Genomic DNA, 20,899 nt, shown 5'->3' on the forward strand with positions numbered 1-20,899 from the left:
ACCCAACTAAATGGATTTGAATACGTATGTAAAATATCCTACTTACTGTCCTGACATCAGCCAGGCAATTCTTACTGGCTAATAGGAGATCGTCACTCGTCATGCTGGTATTTAGCAGGAGATTTTTGAGATTCTGTTTTCTTACTACTACAATCTCGAGGGGCTTCACCTAGGCTGTCAGACGGGTGGTCAAGATTCAATTCTTGCGAGCGTCTCTCTCTCTCTCTCTCTCTCTCTCTCTCTCTGGGCCCTTCTCCAAGATCTCGGTTCTTGGCTTGGTTAGTTTTGCATGATAGGGTTCAGACTCACAGTTATTTAAAGAAGTTGGGCTTTCAGTTTTCAAGTTGGTGTGTGTTGTGTCAAGCTGCTGAAGAAATTACTTTTCATTTATTTTGGTCCTGCCCACGTGGAGATCTCCGAACGTAATTGTCAAAGAAGAGTCTTTTGCGCTTGATCTTCTCCTGGGCCCTATTGAAATTAGACGATGCAAGCGGTGGAGACTGCTCTGGAAGACATGGTTGCTTACTACTTGGTGGTTTGTTTGGATGGCACGCAATGATGCTACTTTCCGTCAAATTCCGGTCATCTTTAATCATCTTGTCCATAAAATCCTGGTTGATGTATATGCAATATTACGTATGCATCTTAGAGACCTCTCCTCTCATCTGAACGACGTTCACTCAGCGGTGATTTAGCGGTGGTTTCTTCTAATCCTGCGGATCCTGGTTGAGTAGGCTTTGTTGTTTTGTTGCTAGTTGTCTGTAGTTTCTTTTCTTTAGCTTTGTTTTTTCTATATTTTAGTTTTGTTTCTTCTGTGTTCTGTTCATGGGTTCAACATTTTGTTGATCTTCATGAGTATTAATGTTGATCTTCTTTCGTCTCTCTCTCTCTCTCTCTCTCTCTCTCTATATATGCCCAGCATAAGCCCTAGGGGTGAGGGTCCTAGCCTTAGAGTTTTAAGCTTCGAGGTCGACAATTACATGTATGGCAGGCTGAGCCAGTGCGACCAGGTCTTCAAGCTGAGGCACTGTCTATTCAGGAGATAAAAAAAAAACTCATCCATCGAAATAACTAAAGGAATATAAAATAAAAATAATGTTAATTTAATAAGCAGGAGAAGTAAGAGCAAAGTAAAATTTTGCTGTTAAAGACACGTAAATATTATCTTCAATTTTACTCTTAAATTTGTAATATTTTAATAAATCAGTGATATATTGAACATTAGACATCTAATAAAGTTTTTTTTTAACCAAATTTTGAAATGTGGCTGATACACGATCTCTTTCAGACTTTGAGCCCTTTGACGTGGGGAGCCCAACCCAAGTCTTTGAATTTGAGTAGGCGAGGCTCGACTGGTTCGGCCTAGTCTTACTCGGGTCGATTCAACCCGAAACCACCGATCCATGGTCCAGCCTCCAATTACCTACTCCTGTTGGATCCTCGAACCGACAAACTGAACGGGTTCGACCGACTTTTTTGTTTTTTTTAGGGAGGGGTTTAACCAACTTTAACGACTATGTCACAAATATCATCGATATTTTATATTTTTAAAGGCTAGTACATACTGAAAACACGTGCAACTTTTAGAATATTATCTCGTTTTTATCATGACATTAACCCATTAAAAATGTATTCTACTATATTTTATGCTTTATTATTATTATTATATTATATATATAAGAAATATTTTCTTGACAAAAGCCAACTTTGTCAAAATACTGCCAGATTTTCTATTACCATTCACCAAGATTTTGCGGAAATCAATGGGTCGGGTTCAGTGTTGTGAGAGGGTATTGAGGCGTACGCTCAAGGTATTGAGGCGTTGCAATGAAGCGTTTCAGGCTTGAAACGCACGTTTCACTCATGTGAAGCACATGCCTCAAGTCGAAACGCGCTTCGTTTCTGAGGCGTGCGCTTCATGTTGAATGTCGTCTCCGATTCTCGATTCTATTTCGAAAGAGATCAGAAGAGGTGAAATTGTTGCAGTGAGGAAGCTATGGTGTTGTAGACGATGCTTGTTCCACTCGTGCCCAGGATGTAGGCCGAAGCCTTGAGCAGCCGCTCCAGCTCTAGCTCCGGCGGCTCGACGTCCACCAACACCAGGCATCCCGGTTTCTGATCCCGCGGCTCTTCCTCCGATTCCGAGACGGAGCTCGAGCTATCCGAGATGCTATCGTCGTCATCGCCTCTCCCTTTTCGGCTGGCTCGTAGGCACGACCATCTCCCGGCGTCTTCATTCTTCTTCCGGTCTCCGGAAATTTCTGCCACGGCCGCTGCGTCGGCCTTCTTTCTCTTCACCTGGTACCGGTAGATGAAGACCATAGACACGAGGCTCAAAGCCGCGAAGTTTCCGACGACAATTCCGGTGATAGTTCCGGGAGTCAAGCCGTCTCTCCTCTGCTGCGGCTTCTCCGGCTGAGGGCTCCCGTTCTCCGTCGGCTGCTTCGGCTGGCTCTCGGTATGGCCGCGATCGCCGGCGGCGACGTCGCGGTGTTCGGCGGTGGGTTGGAGAGAGTCGCCCCGCTGAAGAGGCTCTCACATTTGTTTCTAATTTTAATGACATGACCTCTTTATTCTAATCCGTTAGAGGACCTCTCTTAACCGGTTCAAATATTTTCATAGTTAAAAGATTAAACTTTCAGTATTAACTTATATTTGTTGATATAAGTCATGGCTAACTGAACGTTGTGCATAAGCTGGCCAACTTGTAGCATAACTGAAACTACTTTGTGACTATTAAGAGAGAGAGAGAGGAGTGGTTTGTGAGAGAAAGAAACCTTTTGGGTTTTTAAGAAATTGCAAAGTGTCATGTAACACTTTGTTTATTGAAAGATATATGATACACAAATGCCCAAATAATTTTAAAATGACATTCTTAAGACACATGATAACAATGTCAATTAAAAGAAGTTAAATAGAGTCCAATTTTTGGCCCTTGATGCCCTTGCTTCTGCTTTATAATATTTAGGAAAATCCAGAGCCTATCGGATCTGGTACAAGTCGAGACCAGATCTATTATTCAACGAGAGGAAGCGCAGCAAGGGAGCGGTGGTGAAATTGTCTACCGGTTTATTTACGTGCTTCAAATAAGAAATTGTCTATGTATTTTTTTACTTATCTTTTTTGGAGCTGTTGGATCGCTTGGTCGGAAGGTTGCCGGCAGTGGAGCACTTGCGCTTGAGGGTGGAGTTCCAGTGGTTCTTGATGGATTTGAAACTTAATTGATCTTGTGAGGACACAATTTATTTTATACTGTCATTTATTATTTATTATTAGTTTTTATTTAAAATTTTCATTATTTTATTAATATTATATATTTTATTATTTTGATCATGAAGCTTACGCTTCAACGCCTCGCTTCATAACAGACTCAATGCCTCGCTTCGCCTCATCGCATTTAACAACCTTGGTCGGGTTTGACTCAGACCCCACTCGTACCAAACTAGTGATAAAAAGGTCTGATTAGAAACCAGGTAGGATCCAAAAAGGGTCCGATTAGTATATGAAAGCCAGGTATCGTTTGTGAAATTTCGTACTAGACTCAGGTCTAATCCGAGTTCAGATTAAAAACTCATGATTTTTTAATATAAAAAGATAAAATAATTTTTTTATTTTATTTTATTGGGTATGAACCGGGTCTTGTTCATGTAATGCTTATAGGACTCAGATATGGTTTTTCTTATTGCTGACTAAGGACTTGATAAGACCTGGGTCCGGACTCAATACCAACACCTCAAAGACAGATCCGGGTTTGGACTCACCTGGGTCCGAACCAGTTCCGAGTCCGAGTTATCCAGAAAAGAGGGATAATATGATAAGTTGCATTCTATGTCACTATGCAGTATGCAGTATCCCTTCTACCATGTGTTAAAAGTTTTGTTCCTTTTCCGGTTTCTTGTTTTTTTTTTTTTTTTCCTTTTTCCTTTTTTTGGGGTATCTTATCTCCATATCATCCTTCTCTCTTTGTTTCTGATGCGCTTTCTTTTTGCTAAGTTTTGTTCTTACTATATAATGCTGGCTACCTTTTCATGTAGAAACTACACAACTAACCCATTCTTAGGCTGAGTAATATGCATATTTTTCAGTTTTATATTTTTTGTTTGCTTATTTTGTAAATAAAGCACCGGGAACACACATACACAAACATTCTATCTTTACCTCTGTCAAAGAATAAATACACTCTTAATTCATGTAGAGAGGAGTGTGTTTCTCTTTATTTATAAACTTTTCATGTATGAATTACATTTATACAGGAGTATTTTATTATTTTCAATCTCCTTGGAATCCTTACACATAAAAAAGTTATTATTGAAATGAGTTTTTTCTTTGGTGAGAGTCTCTCAGTTCATACTTTTTTTAGGTAAATATAAGTAAATGGGTAGGCAAACCTAAATAGTTTTGAGCCTAAACCACAACAAAATATCACAGATGATTTATCCTAATCTTATCTTTAATCTCATAAAAGCATACAGATGGGTAGTGGAGGCCAAAAAGTTGTTTTATACATTTTTCTTTAATGACATTTTCTCGTGTGTTATTATAATGTAGCTAGTTATAAATTTTTTGAGAATTTATCAATATTTTCCAAAAATAGATGTGTTATTTACATAGCACTTATGTAATTTTTTAACAAAATTAACACCACTTTTCAAAGAGTCTCTCTCTCCAACCCTACTCTGCTAAAAAGGTTTACCTTTTCATTTCCTGGCAACCAAACTTATGCATGACATGCACATTTTAATTGAGAAAGTGATTATTATAAGACAACTAGTTATTTTTGCATGGTCAGCCCATAAATAGATGGTTTGTAAAATGATCCAACTCATCAAGAGCAAGAAATACCACTACAGCTGGCCGTGTCAATTTTCCAATGAAACGATATCTATCTCTCAATTCATATACTAAATATAATTAATGGTATGCAGTTTCTTTTTTTATATTTTTGCCATAAAAATGTTTTAAAATTGTTTTTTTCTTTTTTCTTTCAATTGTTGACAAGATGCTGGGTTAATCTTTTTAGAGTTTTCTCTTCAACTACAAGTGGTATAAAATGATAGTTGTTGTTTGCTTTAATATTTTTTCATATACATGTCTAGAATAAAAATTATTTTATTTAAAATTCATTATTTATTAAGAATTTGTAAAATTTTGATGTAAACCGTACTTATTTTCTCAAATGACATCTTCATCATGTGTTCTTATAATGTCACTATAAATATTTTTAGGCATTTTATCAATTATTTTTGAAAAATGGATTTGATACTTAGATGGAACTCATGTAATTTTTGTACAAAATTAACAGACATCTCACTATAATTGGTAGGTAAAGAGACATAACCCACCAAAAGCAAGAAATACCCCAACAGCTGGTCATGCCGATTCTCTAGCTAAACGATAACTTTCTCTTAATTCATATATTCAATATATATCATCAATCGGAGAACCTACTAAATGAAACATGCTATTGAATTTTCATGAATTTTTGATGTTTTTTTTTTTAATTCTCACCATACAAATTTAATATATATACTTGTTTTTATAGGAATCACTTTTTGAAACATTTGATTCAGATGCATGGATAAGCTTTTATAAGGTGAGGACTAATCTGCTTTTGCAAGAGTTAATCAAAAGGTGGGGATTAGCGTGCAATATAGGTAGGGGGTGTCAACGGGTCGGGTTTGGTTCGAACCTAGATGGAACCCGACCTGGCCCCGATTTTTGGGTATGTTATCAGGTCCAAACATTTGATTTTGCAAGACTTAATCAAAAGGTGGGGATTAATTTGCAAGTAGACAAAAAGGCAGGGACTAATTTTGTAAAAAATCCTTTTATTTAAGATGTACATCATTAAATATTCAATAATTTTGTGTCTTTGAAATAAATTTCAAGGTAACTATGCAAAATTTAAATGTATGCATATCCTTTCTTTATTTTTCATTTAAATTTATTATCAATGCATACAATAATTAAATTGGCTTTGGCTAAAATTATTGTTTGCCTCGGGCTGCTATAAGCTCGTCGATCTACCATTCAACTATGGGTGATTTATGTATTTTATTTTATTCTTAGAACTCGGAATTCACCAGCACCAAGGTCTAGAATCTTGATCACCGTGGTTAAGCACTGGTCCACCCTAATAAAAGGCAAGATCTACAACAACAATACTTTATCGTCAACTGAAAAGAAGTCCATCAACAACTTAGCACGATTTCACGGGTTGGTGCAGTGTTTTTAAAGGCCACTAAAAAATACATGAAAATCTTCTTTCTAAAAAAAAATACATGAAAATTTTAAAATATCGGGTGTCTCTCTCGATTACACTAACAACCTATTTTACAATATTACTTTATTTGTATTTTTACATATTACAATATTTTCCCGATATTTTTCTTACAGTAACCGGATTTTTCAAAATATGGTGCGAATTTCCATCGACGATATTTTGCGACGGGCGTGATTCGTGACATCGTTTAACGCAAAACGATCGAGTTCCGAGTCCGAATCCTTGCACCTCGTCGCTTGGCGTCCTCGTAAGCTGAAGAGTTTCCGATTTTCTTCCCTCGTTTTCCCATATAGTTTGTATGAGAAATGCTGCTTCATTCTCATAGGGAGTCGGATGTCCATTGTTTAAGCATGCCCATGATCGAGGTCTCTCTCTCTCTCTCTCTGAAAATAGTGATTTTCTTTTCTTGTTGATGTTTATTCTGTTCCGTGGTTTGTTGTTTGAGCGTAGCTATATTTTCTGTATATAAAAAATTCATAATTTCATATACCAGTGAAAGGAATTGGTCTTAATGATCAAAGTATGCTATGCTGCAAGGTTTCTGGATGGTCCTTGTTTCTTCCTTTTGTTTTTAACTTTCTTTCGAGTGCCCATGAATGTTTTTCTGGTCATTCTCCCATTAATGGTGTTTTGGATGCGTGCACCCACTTATCCAGAAAACCGGGATAAACTGGGAAGTTACATTCTGGGTCACTATGCAGTATCTCTCCCTTGACACGGTCTCTTGCTCCTTTCCAATTTGTTAAATTTCGTTCCTTTGCCATTTTGTGTTCGAAGCTGTGTACTTTGGAAATCTTATCTCAACGTCCATTTTTTTTCTCTGTTTTTCAGGATTTCTGATATCGAATTTTCACTCATTTTGGAAAAACCAATATCAGTTTATGGCAAGATATCATTGTGTTTGTTTATGTTATTATTTCTGGGCTCTCTTTCCGTTCGGTAAATGTTGTTCTTACTTAGGGGAACTACGCGATTAGTCCATTCTTCTTCGCTTGTTCATTTTCCTATAGTTTCTTCTTATATTTGGAGAGCCCATGTAAGCTGTATCTTGGCAATTGCAGTTGCTTTAAGTTCACAATGAAAGAAACGTTTGATGCTTTAGGTGGTCTAGATGATTATGCATTCTTGGTCTTCTTTTGTTTTTGCAGAGGAAGGAGTTTGGGGCCGTATAGGAAGCTGAACCTAAAAGAAATGGCCGAGTGTGTTGTCTCATTGGTGTCTGAACACTTGCAGCAGTTCATCGATGATCAGCTAGGGGCGGCATTTGGCATCGAGAAGGAGCTGAAAAGGTTGAAAGCAAAACTGGTACCTATTCTACCGGTCGTGGAAGATGCAGAAAGGATACAGTTAAAACTTATCACAGCGAGGGACTGGTTGAGAAATCTGATTGATGTAGCTTATGATGTAGAAGATGTATTGGATGAGTGTAGAAGCCCAACGCTCTTTTCTAGCTATCAGGGTCCTGGGGCTCCATGTAGCAGAAAGCGAACACATGAATTTTCTGAATCTGGTTCCAATTTTTCAACGGATTCAATGGTGAACTATAGGGAGAAGATAAAGGAAATCATGGAAAGACTGGATGAGGTTGCGAATGTAATGTTGATGCACCGGTTTAGAGATTTTGCTACTACTGAGAGGATTCTTGAGATAAGAGAGCGGCAGACTAGTTCATTTATCGATGAAAAGGAGGCTTTTGGCAGGATCCATGATAAGGAAAGGATAGTAAAATGGCTGTTGGAAGAGACTGAACTTCGGCTCCAGACGATCTCCATTGTCGGCATGGTTGGTCAAGGGAAGACAACACTTGCTCAACTAGTTTATAATGATGAAAGGATAAGGAACCATTTTGATCGAAGTATGTGGGTTTACGTTTCTCAAGATTTTGATGTGATAAGGCTAACAAAATCATTGATCCAAGCTGCAACAAGAAGAACCACTGACTTGACTGAGTTGGATCCTTTGCAACTTTATCTTTCTGAAATATTGAAGAATGAGAAAATTTTAATTGTATTGGATGATGTGTGGCTTGTGGACGGAGAGAAGTTGAAGCTTTTAATAAATCCCCTTAGGACTTGTAAAAGTGGAAGCAAGATTCTGGTCACCACTTCCAGTGAAAAAGTTTCATTAGCATTACAAACTGCTTATTTACACAAATTAGAAGGATTATCAGACTCTGATTGTTGGATGTTGTTCAGTCAAAGTGCATTTAATGGTTGGAGAGAAGAGGAGCGTCTGAGGTTGGAAAAAATTGGGAAGGAAATTGTAGAGAAGTGCAAAGGGGTGCCTCTCATGGTGAAGACCATTGGCAACTGGTTGAACACCATGAGAAGAGAAAGGGAGTGGAAGATTGCTCTAGAAAAAGAGATACGTGATTTGCCAAGCATTTTCATGCATATTATGCCAACCTTGCTCATGAATTATTATGACCTACCTTCTTTTCTGAAGAGATGTTTTGCATATTGCTCTTTATTTCCCAAAGGACATCAATTTTACAAAGACAAGCTAGTAAAACTTTGGATGGCAGAAGGGTTTATTCCGGTTAGGGGAAGAACTGAGTTGGAGAAAACTGGTGAAGATTATTTTGATGATCTCGTTTGCAGATCACTATTTCAAGTATCCAATAGAGGGGTTTATTTGACTAGCTACAAAATGCCCGATTTGGTTCATGATATTGCTCAATTTGTTGCAGGAGATGAATGTTTTTATTCATGGATAGGTAATGAAAAATCCAGCCTGATTCCTGTCAACTCTCGTTATGCATATATACATATTTGTGGAGAAAATTTAAGCGATGATGCAATGGCATCTCTCTGTAACATGATACACCATGCTAGGGGTTTGCGCACACTCAAATTATACATAGACAGTGAGGTCATATTGCCGGAATATTTATTTGACAATGTAGATAACTTGAGAGTGTTGGATCTGAGTGACTCAAAAGTATCTGCTTTGCCTGATTCGTTGGGGAGCTTGAAGCGTTTAAGGCACCTCCTAGTATCTGATTCTTCAATCACCGAACTGTCTGAAACTATTGGTAGTTTGTACAATCTGCAGACATTAGATGTTTCGTACTGTCCAGGACTTGATGAGTTACCTCATAAGTTAATCTATTTGGTTAAGTTGAAGCATCTTGTAATCTGTGGGACTGCTATTATGCAGTCATTACCGAAGGGCATTGGAAGATTACAGAGCCTTGAAACATTGAGCCAATTTATTGTGGGAGACAGTTATGGTCATGGAATTGGGCAGTTAAAGAATCTTAATCATCTTGAGGGCAATTTAGATATACACAAGTTAGAGTTGGTCTCTTGCGAGGACGAGGCAATTGAAGCTCAACTTCACAAGAAGGAATTGCTTCGCAGTTTAAACTTTAATTGTTCATATGATGCCCATGGCATGGAAGACGATGATGTGCACAGTGTGTTTGATGCTCTCAGGCCTCACAAAAACATTGAAGTGCTATCCATATGTGATTACATCGGCATGAGGTTTCCGTGCTGGCTATTGGATTCCTCTCTCAACAATCTAGTGAGTGTCTCGCTTTATAGATGCTTCAAATGTGTACATTTACCACCATTTGGGCAGCTACCACTTCTTAAGTTTTTGCACATTCAAGAAATGCCGAAGGTCAAATGCATAGGTCGTGAGTTCTATGGGGATAGCACAGTAGAAAATGCATTTCCAAGGTTGGAGGATCTTCACCTCTTTGATTTTCCTAACTTGAAAGAATGGTCGGAAGTGGAGGGGGCAATGCCAATGCTACTCAAACTGAAAATTATGCACATTCCAAAGTTGGAGAAGATTCCATTCTCATGCCTTGGTCTATTGAGGCATCTACATCTAATTGATGTGAACCATGTGACAGTACCAGGCATCCCCTCGCTAACTTCTTTGGAAATAGACATGTTGTCACTTGGACTTGTGATTGGAAAGCTAGAGAAACTTGAAAAGCTTGTAGTTCATGGGTGTCCTGAGATAAAGTCCCTGGATGAGATTTTGCTACAAAATCTCGTGAGTCTGATTGAACTATACCTTTATCAATTTCCTAATCTGGTGTCTCTTCCAGAATGTCTTCAGCGCTTTAAAAAGCTTCAGCTACTGGAGATATCGGAGTGTCCACTCTTGAGCGAGCGATGTGTAACAGGGACAGGTGAGGATTGGTTGAAGATTGCTCATATACCTATAATCAAAGTTGATCAGCCATCATTCTGGCGCTTTGCTGATCAAGGACTTTGAGCATTCAAATATGATATGTATCTTTGTTTCTTGGTTCGGAACATTTCTGTGCCGCTGTTTACCAGAGAGAACTTATCCATTTACTGTTCTTTTACCCTGTTTTTAGGTCATCTGTCGTTTTGTCTACCTCTTGCGGGCTCCTGTTCAATTTTTGTTTGCTTGGAATCTGCTTGCAGAGATTCTCTCTTATACTTTATCTATAGTTTCTAACATTTTGGGCTTGATGTGAAATTTTCCCTGTTGACATGTCTACTTATTTGATATGATATTCATGCTGTGGGAACTTTTAAAACGGAAGTTCTCAACGGTCCATGTTTAGCTTGTGATGCCTCTTGCTTCTGTAAGAGCCTATAAATTTACTCTGATTTTGTGTTAGTTCATCGCCAGTTTAAATTGTCAAGTTATCATCATATACCCAAATTTTTTCTCCCTTTTTTACTCGGAGAAACCATCCCAGGAACAGAGACCTACTCGTGCTGCTTCTGCCTGCCATACTTAAGGTCGCTGTCCTGGCAGAGTAAAACTCTGAGAGCTTACCCGGGGAGTCGCCAAGCTTTGGTGAGGCCCATGGGATTCGAACCTAATAGCCCTCCTAGCGGCCTAGGCTTCCCTAAAGCAACAACCAAATTTATGGAAAATGAACCGCCATACATTAGAAATGATAGGACAAGATAAAAACATGTGCTGATGCACCTCTTCAATGGAGATTACAGAAAAACATCTGTCCAAATTTTTGGAGCCGAACCAAAGTAGGTAACTTACCAGCCGAAGCAAGAAAGAGCGTCCATGATGCTCTTGGCAAGCTATGATGACCCCAAACGAACTTGCACCAAGGTATAGCGTGAAACTTAGGCCTCAATTGATTCCTAACTTGCTTCCTTCAAATAGCACAGTGTGTGTGGCAAATTAACCCAGGTAAGCTTGTCAGGAGGAGAGCTTAAGGATATCGGATTAAGAGAAAACAAATCCTGCTAGGGAGAATAGATAAAATCTGATGATCATTCTTGTAAACATGAAGAGCATGCTGCACATTGAAATGAAGCTGCCGGTGAATTAAATCATAAGCAGGTGGATCCAAATCGTTAATAATAGGACGTTGTGACCATGGATCTGACCAAAACCTCACAGAGATACCATCTCGAATAGTCCACGAAATCAAATGGGAAATGCAATTCCAAGCCTCAACTGTACCTTTCCAAGCCCAAGAGCCATGTGATGTAGTATGAAAGGACCGAAGGCTTTTGGTGTGAAGATATCTCCTTCTCATGAAGTTTGCCCTGTGGGAGGGATTAAAAATGTCAGATTCACAGAGTTGACATCTCGAAGTCTCCGAATGTCAAGTCCACCATCCAACTTCTGCGACATATTAAAGACCATTTCATGAGATGCAATCACGATTGTCCATCACTGTCATTCCATAAAAACTTGGCGAAAGTGTGCTCAATGGAGTGAATATATAGTAGCTGGTGGCAACTTAAAAACCAAGACCCAGTGAAGTGGTAGGCTGGCAAGAACATGTCAGATGAGGCATAAGCGACCAGCATAGGAGAGAAAAGAGGATTTCCATCCCTGCAAACCCTTGTCAATGTTGAGAATCAACTTAGAGAAATGTTGGACCTTTAAGTGGCCTGTAAATAGTGAAAGGGCCATCTGCCAGTAAAGGGTCATTGAAACGAGAAGCTTCGTGGTGGGGTAAATTGAAGGGAATCAAACTAGACTTGTCTGCATTAATATTCACCCCTGCCAAAACTTCAAACTCCTGAAAGATATTTTTTGAGGTAACCTATCAAGCGTTGCTGAGCATTGCAAAAAAACATAGCATCATCAGCAAAAAATAACGCGGAAATGTTGTCTGGAGATCGGGGGAAACTTGGGAATCACCACATCACCATGATCAATGGAGTACTGTAGCCTGCGAAATAAACATTCCATAATAATCAAAAACAGGTATGGAGAAAAGAGGTAGCCTCATCGTAAACCCCTGGAACTGGTAAACTAAGAACCCAGAGCAGCATTGATAAGCAGCCTAAAGGAGGTGGTGGTAACACAGCATTATATTCTGAATCCAGTCAGGGTGAAACCCAAGAATCTGAAGGGCCATATGAAGAAAGTCTCAGTCCACTCTATTATAGGCCTTAAAGAGATCCATCTTATCGCACAAAGTAAGAATCTTATAACTATAGAAGAGTGAACAACCTCATGAGCCAATAAAATACTCTCTTGAATGGTACGAGCTTGCATACTCTGATTCCAGAGAATGATACGAGTTATGATGTCGCGCATGCGATTAACCATGAACTTATACAAGAAATTATATAGGGAAATGGGCAGAAAAAGTTATGTCTCTACACACTTGGGAATCAACACAATGTTAGTAGCATTGATATCACGAACAATCTTCCCCTTAATGAAAAAAACTTCAATAGCTTTGGTAACATCTGATCTGATATTGTCCTAGTAGAGCTCGAAGAAGCAAGCAGAGAACCCATCTGGCCCCGGCACTTTATCAGGATTAGCTTGGAAAACAACATTCTTAACTTCCTGATTCGAGATAGGAGCAATAAGCGCCTCATTCTCTTGAGCTGAGCAAGTGGGCCCTGAGGCTATGGTAGGATATCCCCATAGGAAGGATCTTTGGTAAAAAGAGATTGAAAATATTGCAGGCAGGCAGATTGAATTTGATCAAAATTTCCAAGTTAACACCTTGATGGCTGGATGGTTTTTTTCTGCCTCCTTGCTCGCAGGCGGCATGAAAGAAAGCAATGTTTGAGTCACCTTCCTTGAGCCATTGGACTTGAGATTTTTGATGGATTGCCTCAAGAGAACCACACTCAACCTGATCCTGGATAGAATGCGGTTCCTCTCTCAGAGAGAACTTTATGCTCAATATTACCAAATTTCTGTACGTTCCTCCAATGGAGATTATGCTGAACTTCCTGGAGCTTTTTAATAACACGAAGCATGGAACACCCAGTAACTCGAATTCTCCAGCTCTGTTGAATTACAAGCCTACATTCTGCTTCAAGAGTCCACATTTTGAAAAAATGTAACTGCTTAACTTGCGAGGAAAATCAAGAACTTAACCAAAAAAGAAGAGGGTTGTGATAAGGAGTACTGGATAAAATTTGGAGTGTACCATCAGTACCAAACTAAGGCAGCCGGTCTTGTGCAACAAAACACCAATCAAGGCAACACAAAATCTATGTTGAACTAGGTTAATTATTAGAACAAGTGAAACAAACATGCAGATCTAGAATCCTAACTAAATTGCAGTTAAAGATTGTTATTATTTGGCTCAAAATTATACCTTTTTAAAACTAATGTTGGGCAAAATAACCATTTTCTTTGCCTAGTTTTTTGAGAATTCATTTTGAGGGAAAAAGCTTACTTTATGAAAAGTGTTTAGTCCCAAATTGAACTTCTTTCAAAAACTCTTTTGAGTTTAAAATGTTGAAAGTTGGCTTAGAGGGCATGGGGCTTTGGGCTTGTCAATTAAACTTTAAACTTTATACTTTGCACTTTGGACATTAGGCTTAGATTTGGATTTGGATTCAGATTTGGTTTGGCTTTGGACTTGGATTCATATTCATCCCGGCTCGGTTCAATTTGGCTTGGTTTAGATTGATCTTGGTCTTGGTCCAGATTTGACTTTGACCAAACTTTTATCATTTATTTTAGACAAATTTGTATATCATGAAACCACTTAATAAGATTTTATTTTTTCATCAGTTTAAATTTTAATGGGTGCATGCTACTCGTTTGAACCTTAATGGGCCTTTATGGACCTATATATGCGAGTTAGAGTCTATATAAACCCCAACTTTCATAGGTCAAACTATCTTTGCAAGTTTCTTCTCTTTCTTTCTCTATCTCTCCCTTTGTTTTACTGTAAAGCTTTTCAAGGATAACCATGTCGTGGTGGCATGTCTACTCAATGCAAGGAGTGACCGGTATTGCACGAGAAGTGCACACTTGATTGTATCTCAGAAGAAAGGTTGTGCTATTGCACTCGGGTTCAACCTCGGTATGGCAATTGTCCCTTTTAAGAAAGTATCATTTCTGATGTGCTTCCAAAGAGTCCGAGGGAACTGCTAAAATGTTCCAAATTACAAACAAAGAACTCATTAAAATCATTGCATGAACAAAGTAAAGGATGCCCTCCTGTCTTATCATGAAGTCATCTCGTAACATTGAAATCACCAGTAAGAATGGCTGGGTTTCCAACTCAATCAATTAAATCTTGAAAAGATACAGCCCACAGCCCGTTCTGTGAGATAAGTAGATACCCAGGGTTGTGAACTGATTACCGCTACACGAAGAGGCAAAGTCTGCACTTATATAGCAATAATGGAGAACGGAATGCCTCAAAAAAAAAAAAACTTTTCTCGGGTCCCACATGCAGACGATACGACAAAGGTCCGCAGCATAGGACGCATTAGATTCTCGCGTATACAAAGGGGAAAACGTTTGCGTAAGCCTTCCAACTTATCCAAGGGGAACTTGGAGTCAATAACAAAGACAACAGTAGGTCAAGTCCTGTAGATCTCTCAGGGCCACTGAGTTGCCCGGGCCACGTGCATTCCATGAAAAAATGTTCATGGTGAAGAGCTCGCAGGGGTATTAGAAGACGATGAAGGTGAACATGTCTGAATGTTCAACTCTTTAGGGAGAAGGGTCACACAGCTGGGGGAGGGTTCGGAGGTGTAGGAAGACACAAAACCTCCTGTGTGTGCTGAGAACGCCTTTTCTGGGGACAATCATCGAGCTCAGAAGGGTGTGGGTGGGAACCCATAGTCGAAACAAAAGATCCATCAAGGAAGACGGCTGAAGCCAGAGATGAGGACCACCTGGTAGAGTGAACGTCTATCAGCCTGATGGAGCAAGGGGCAACCTTGCCGGGAGGCTGAGTCAGTGGCCTGCCAACGAGCAATATCCCTCCTAGCTTAGGGGCTTGAATAGTTTGCAGAATCTGAGCACCAGGATCAATTTGAGTTGAGGACTTAGAGCAGTCTTGAAGAACCCTCTTTCCTACGAGATGTGTGTTTAGAAACCTTTACTAGGTTCCATTCATGGACACTGCACGCTGCCGTTGAAAGGAACGTAGAACCACACCAGTGACAAATAAGAACACGCCCTTCATAGATCACCTCTTGAGAGAACTTTCGATTGCAACTTCAACACAAGGACAAGGCGTGAAATTTAGGGATACCTCGATACAGATCATCGCAAAGGATACACATATCATGACATCACATAAGGAACCATCTAGGTTGTGTGAAACCCCTGAGCATTTGAATACGCACCACCATAACGCTATCAACACAAACAAGTCATAGAAGGGTTGCAATTAGTAGACGAGCAGCTGAATCAGCCGAAGAGCTTTAGCAGGCATACGACCAAGTCCTCTTGGACGCAAACAGATGATTGTTAGCTCGTTAAGGAATTCGGATGAGAAAACGTGGCATCAGTGCGACTGATTGATTTGTCTTTAACGCTCGTACTATGAATCAAACGTTTAATGATATGTTGATAACGAGATACCCATTTGGAATTAATTAGATGGTACGATACCAAAACACATAATCCAGCGTAAGAATAACAAAACAAGAAAAGATCTAATAAATAGGGGAAGAAATCAAATGCGGTTTTGAATACAAAGTAGTCTCCATCCTCTTTATAAAGAAACCCGTGTCCAAACTCATCAATCACCATGGTAAATGCTGTTTGCTCATATTACGGACCAACAAAATCATATTAAACAGCCAAAAAGGAAGATATTCGTCGCTGTTCCCTCTGTCTCACTGATCTCCTGGAACACTTTTGATAATATCGGAGTCACCTGAAACAAACAACCACACAAGGGAACAATCAGAACCACAAACACTGCATCTATAGCAAAATGAGGAACAATATTAGGGAGTAAACGATTCCCACCTGGATCCGTGATGCTGAGACAGCACACTCGGAAGTATTTACCACATGCTGTACCCAAATCCACATTATCTGAACAAGAAATAATCATATGAGAGGAAACCAAATGACCCTATAAGGGTGACAGCCTAGTTTAGCAATTATTTTTGGTCACATGCATGCACACACCCGCACAGAAAAGTAATGGCAAGCAATTATTTGTGATCTTAAAACTGTCTGAAAAAGAATATTACATGTTGGTGATACTAACACTTCTGTAAGTTTTTAAAAATTTCATGTTTCTTTATATATTATCTTAAATTTTCATCACTGAAACTTGTGCCTATTAAACTCATCATGAAATCAGTCCCTTGTTTACCTCGTAACTCTTTTCCAATTGGAATCCTATGTGACGCCATTTTAAGATGAGTGTAAAAACCATCACTTACAATTCAAGGAAGCGATAATAAGATCAATTTTCACATTTTTGAGAACCAGCATTTATGCATGCATTCCTCTCTAACAGGCAGGTTAAAAGTCATTGTGCTCACCACAACCATTACATTGAATCACAGTTGATGCCATGATTGAGAATGTAGTTAATCTTTTGCCTTAATGTATCTAAAGGAGTAAATCAACCTTCAGCCAACCACCCATACTGTTTATAAATACTCCACCTTAAGAATTGTGTCCCAACAAAAGCAAAGATACATCACCAAATTGTGAAAATTACCCATTGAACATCAATTCTTGCCGCTTCATCAAAAATGATTACTGATTCAGTGGACGTCAATAACATGTTCACTCTCACCTACTTTTCTCAGCAGGGGTGGGGGGAGGAGTACACCACCAGTTTCATTTACAATATTTTGCATGTTCATGCAACAGGGAAATATCAAGTCATTAATCCTCTGGTGCACATCCTAGACCAGGTTACAGCAATGGAAGGATATCCATGAAAGTACCATTCTGGAAAGGTAGTCTATATGAAGGAAGTTCTATCATTTAACAACTACGTCACATAGGTGTGGGTGCAGATACAGGTGCGACACTTTAAAAAAAACTTGGATGCGGGGGTGCAGGGAAGGTGTGTGTGTGTATATATATATATACACACACACACACACACACACATATACAACAATTTTAAGATAACACTAATGAAATAAAAATAATTATGATATCACCAATTCATCATGCATAAATTCATGCAATAAATCAAATTAACAATCTACAATTGCTATTCCTCATCAATAGAAAATAACACCACTGGTGCAGATATATATATATGTGTGTGTGTGTGTGTGTGTGTGTGTGTGTATTTATATATAATATAGATAAAACTGAACTTGATTAGGGTTAACTGAATCAGCTTTTGGACAGAAATGGACCTCAGTGTGGTTGATTTCACCTGACACAAAGGAAGCTGTGTCCAAGTGTCGCACCCGCTTGGGTGCAGATGCAACACAGGTGTGGTGTCCTGTTAGAAGTGTCCGTGTTACATAGGTTCAGAGAGTACAACACGACAATTTCAAAAAGTGAGGATACAGGGACGCATATATATATATATATATATATATATATATATATATATATATATATATATATATATATATATATATATATATATATATATATATAGAGAGAGAGAGAGAGAGAGAGAGGTTGGGTATGGATGATGTGTGGTCAACATTAGGATCCATATATTAAATTTGAAAACAAAAGCCTCTGAATAAAAATAAATAAATGGAAGGGGTCAAATGAAATTTTTTGAAAGGGGAGGAACTTGAAATATTTTTTAATAAAAGGGGGTGGGGGAAAGAAAAGGTCTCTCTCTCTCTTCCTTCTCCTCTTTCTTTTTCTTCTTCTTCCATATCCTTCTCTTTCATCTTTTTCTTCATACTCCCAGCCCATCAAACTCAGGTCAAAAGTCAAAAAAAGAAAAAGAAAAAGAAATGGTATTTGTGTAGGGTCAAGGTTGGACCCGACCCAATCAAAACCAGCACGTACCCATGCCATGTCCGGTGCCCATACCCATGTTGGGGATTGTAGACACGGGTCAGGATGATTGTTTGACGTGTCCATGTGACGTAGTTGAACAATAAGCCACTAGCTTGCCAACACTGAAGTATCCTGATCAACATCCTTCACAATCTCTAAAACCATCTTTTTTCTTCTAACATCTGAAGGCATTACATACTTTTATATTAAACTTCACAATGGCACACCTGAATTAAGCTAAAAAAAATGAAAAGCTATAAATAGCAGAAACCGTACTTCTCCGAAGATCATCCTCTTCTTACAGAAACTATGAGCCTAACATAATAGATTGCAGATATGGGACTTTGATTTCTAACAACTGTTACAAGCATTTGATCTTTGGAGAAGTATGGTTCTAATGACACGTCTAAGAATAAGGTGCTTTATATGTTCCTCAATAAGCAATTCAAGACCTGAATACAAAGATAAAACCACCAAATATACAGATTGAATTCGAGAAAACAACTTGCAGGGAATGATGCATGTTCAGCATAATACGAAGGTTAAATAAATAATCACAATCATCAACATAACTATGATCATCCAATAATGATAACTAAAATTACTCTATATTGAGCATAAGTCAGAATGGATATGTATGTCCCATGAGAATGATTAACAAACCAAATAAAAATAGTGTTGAGAGAATTTCTATGATAAAAATAATCCGCAGGCATAGATAATTATACATGTGCAACTGAAACTAAAGCAGAGGTTCGAAACATAAATGAACACCCGGAAAAGAGAATACAACTAGACAGCAACAGACACCATGAAGACAAGATAAATAGATGGCCAAAGAACCTCTACAGAACCCTTTCTCATAAGCAGAAAATATAGTGCGTAATCTAAACAATGAAGTGAATAATGATGGATGGAAGCACCAAACTAACCAATGTAATAGTGAGGCATGATAATAAACTTACTCCCATTGAAATGGTGAACCCCCACTTTCGCAAGCATGGCATAGTACTCAATTTCAGACTTCCTGAGGGGCTGGCAGTTGTTCGCGATGATGATCAACTTTGCTGTCGTTGACAACAGAAAATCAACCGTTAAAGTTTGCGTACAGGTTTGATCCAGGGAAACATAACAAAATCACAGCATCAAACAAACACTCAAAGTACAGGAGCAGTTATAACACAACCACCTAGCCAAAACTAATGTGGATAAGAGGGAAATTGCTCTTCGTATTATCACAATATCCAAGATAATCCCACTTTCTAGCGTAAGCGGTTTCATTCACCCAACCCCCTCCCGCATCACAATCACAATGCCCTAGGGAAGAAAACAATCAACACATGAACCAATGATCATCTAAAGTAAGCATCCTTCACAACGGAACACGATAAAAACTGAAAGAGGAACATAAATCCACCAGCGAACAAAAGATCAGAAACAAAACAATCTACGGAAATAAGCAGCACAGGACATATCAAGAAGATATGGAGACAAAAAGAAATATAATGGTGTCGTCCTAACAGAAAACACATCGCATGAAACCATTCTGGGTAAAAATAATAATATCGCCTAATCGAAGCTAATTATCCGTCGGCGGATGATCACAGATCATGCACACGAGGACATGGAAAAAAACAAAACTGAGATAATCGCAGAGATTACACTACAGAAACACGAAATAAATCACGATTTCAGCAGTAACCAAGGCAGAAAGATCGGTACCAGCAGATATACCTTTGGAGCTCCTGAGGGATCTGAGGACGGTCTTGTAGCCGAGGGTGTACTTCCCGCTCTTCATCACGAGAGCGAGCCGATTGTTGATGCTCTCATGAGTCTTCTTCTGAAGAAGAGAAACGGGGAGAAAAACGAAGACAGGAAACACTCGGAATTAGACGGAAACGAGAGAGAGAGAGAGAGAGAGAGAGAGAGAGAGAGAGAGACTCACCGTCTTCTTCGTGGAGGCCATTTTGATGCAGCTTCTTCTTCGACGGACTGAAGGCCTAACGAAAGACGTGAGAGTGGAGGCCCTGAAACCCTAACCCTAGATGGACCCTCGCCATTATATCGAAGCCCCTGGGGTTGGGATTTAGCCTTTAGGATGCCAAAAGAAGAAATATCCGAAACACCCTTCTTCTTTCCATTTTAGTGTTACGCTGCTATAATTGTTAGAAATTGCTATAGGGCCCCTTGAGTTAGGAAAACAAACGTGGCTTGTGTGGCCGGAACACTCGGCTTGGTCCGACTCAGCGTTGGCTCGAACTCAGTTGAAGTGGATCCATAGCTTAGTGAGTATGAGTATGGTATGGGCATGGATAAATAAGGGCTGCACTTGGTTGAAATCTTGATCAAGTCCAACTTACTAGCCCTAACTAATCAGCTTGTCAGTGATCGAATCGCAAATGGGTCTTGGTACATTGAGATTAGCTGCGACTAAGCCCTGACTAATATATCGGTAACTCGACCAGGGTT

The 20,899-nt window shown here is 39.0% G+C and overlaps 2 protein-coding genes across 2 annotated transcripts; one reads left to right on the forward strand and one right to left on the reverse strand.

Annotated features, from left to right (window-relative positions):
* The first annotated feature begins 7,474 nt into the window (after nt 1-7,474).
* On the forward strand, nt 7,475-10,519 carry LOC149826923 (putative disease resistance protein RGA3). The gene has a single exon (XM_090018398.1). It carries the CDS (start codon nt 7,475-7,477, stop codon nt 10,517-10,519), a length of 3,045 nt encoding a protein of 1,014 aa, XP_089874524.1.
* A 5,596-nt stretch (nt 10,520-16,115) lies between these two features.
* LOC149826924 (large ribosomal subunit protein eL30) lies at nt 16,116-20,504 on the reverse strand. Its single transcript, XM_090019053.1, has 5 exons — nt 20,376-20,504; nt 20,165-20,270; nt 19,396-19,497; nt 16,454-16,522; nt 16,116-16,358 (listed from the first exon to the last, which is right to left on the reverse strand). The coding sequence occupies exons 1-5, from the start codon at nt 20,394-20,396 to the stop codon at nt 16,318-16,320; spliced, it is 339 nt and encodes a 112-aa protein (XP_089875179.1). The 5' UTR covers nt 20,397-20,504; the 3' UTR covers nt 16,116-16,317.
* Between the last annotated feature and the right edge of the window lie 395 nt (nt 20,505-20,899).

Source organism: Nuphar pumila, chromosome 10, assembly GCF_984573655.1.
Source record: "Nuphar pumila chromosome 10, dmNupPumi1.hap1.1, whole genome shotgun sequence".
Classification (NCBI taxonomy): Eukaryota; Viridiplantae; Streptophyta; class Magnoliopsida; order Nymphaeales; family Nymphaeaceae; genus Nuphar; species Nuphar pumila.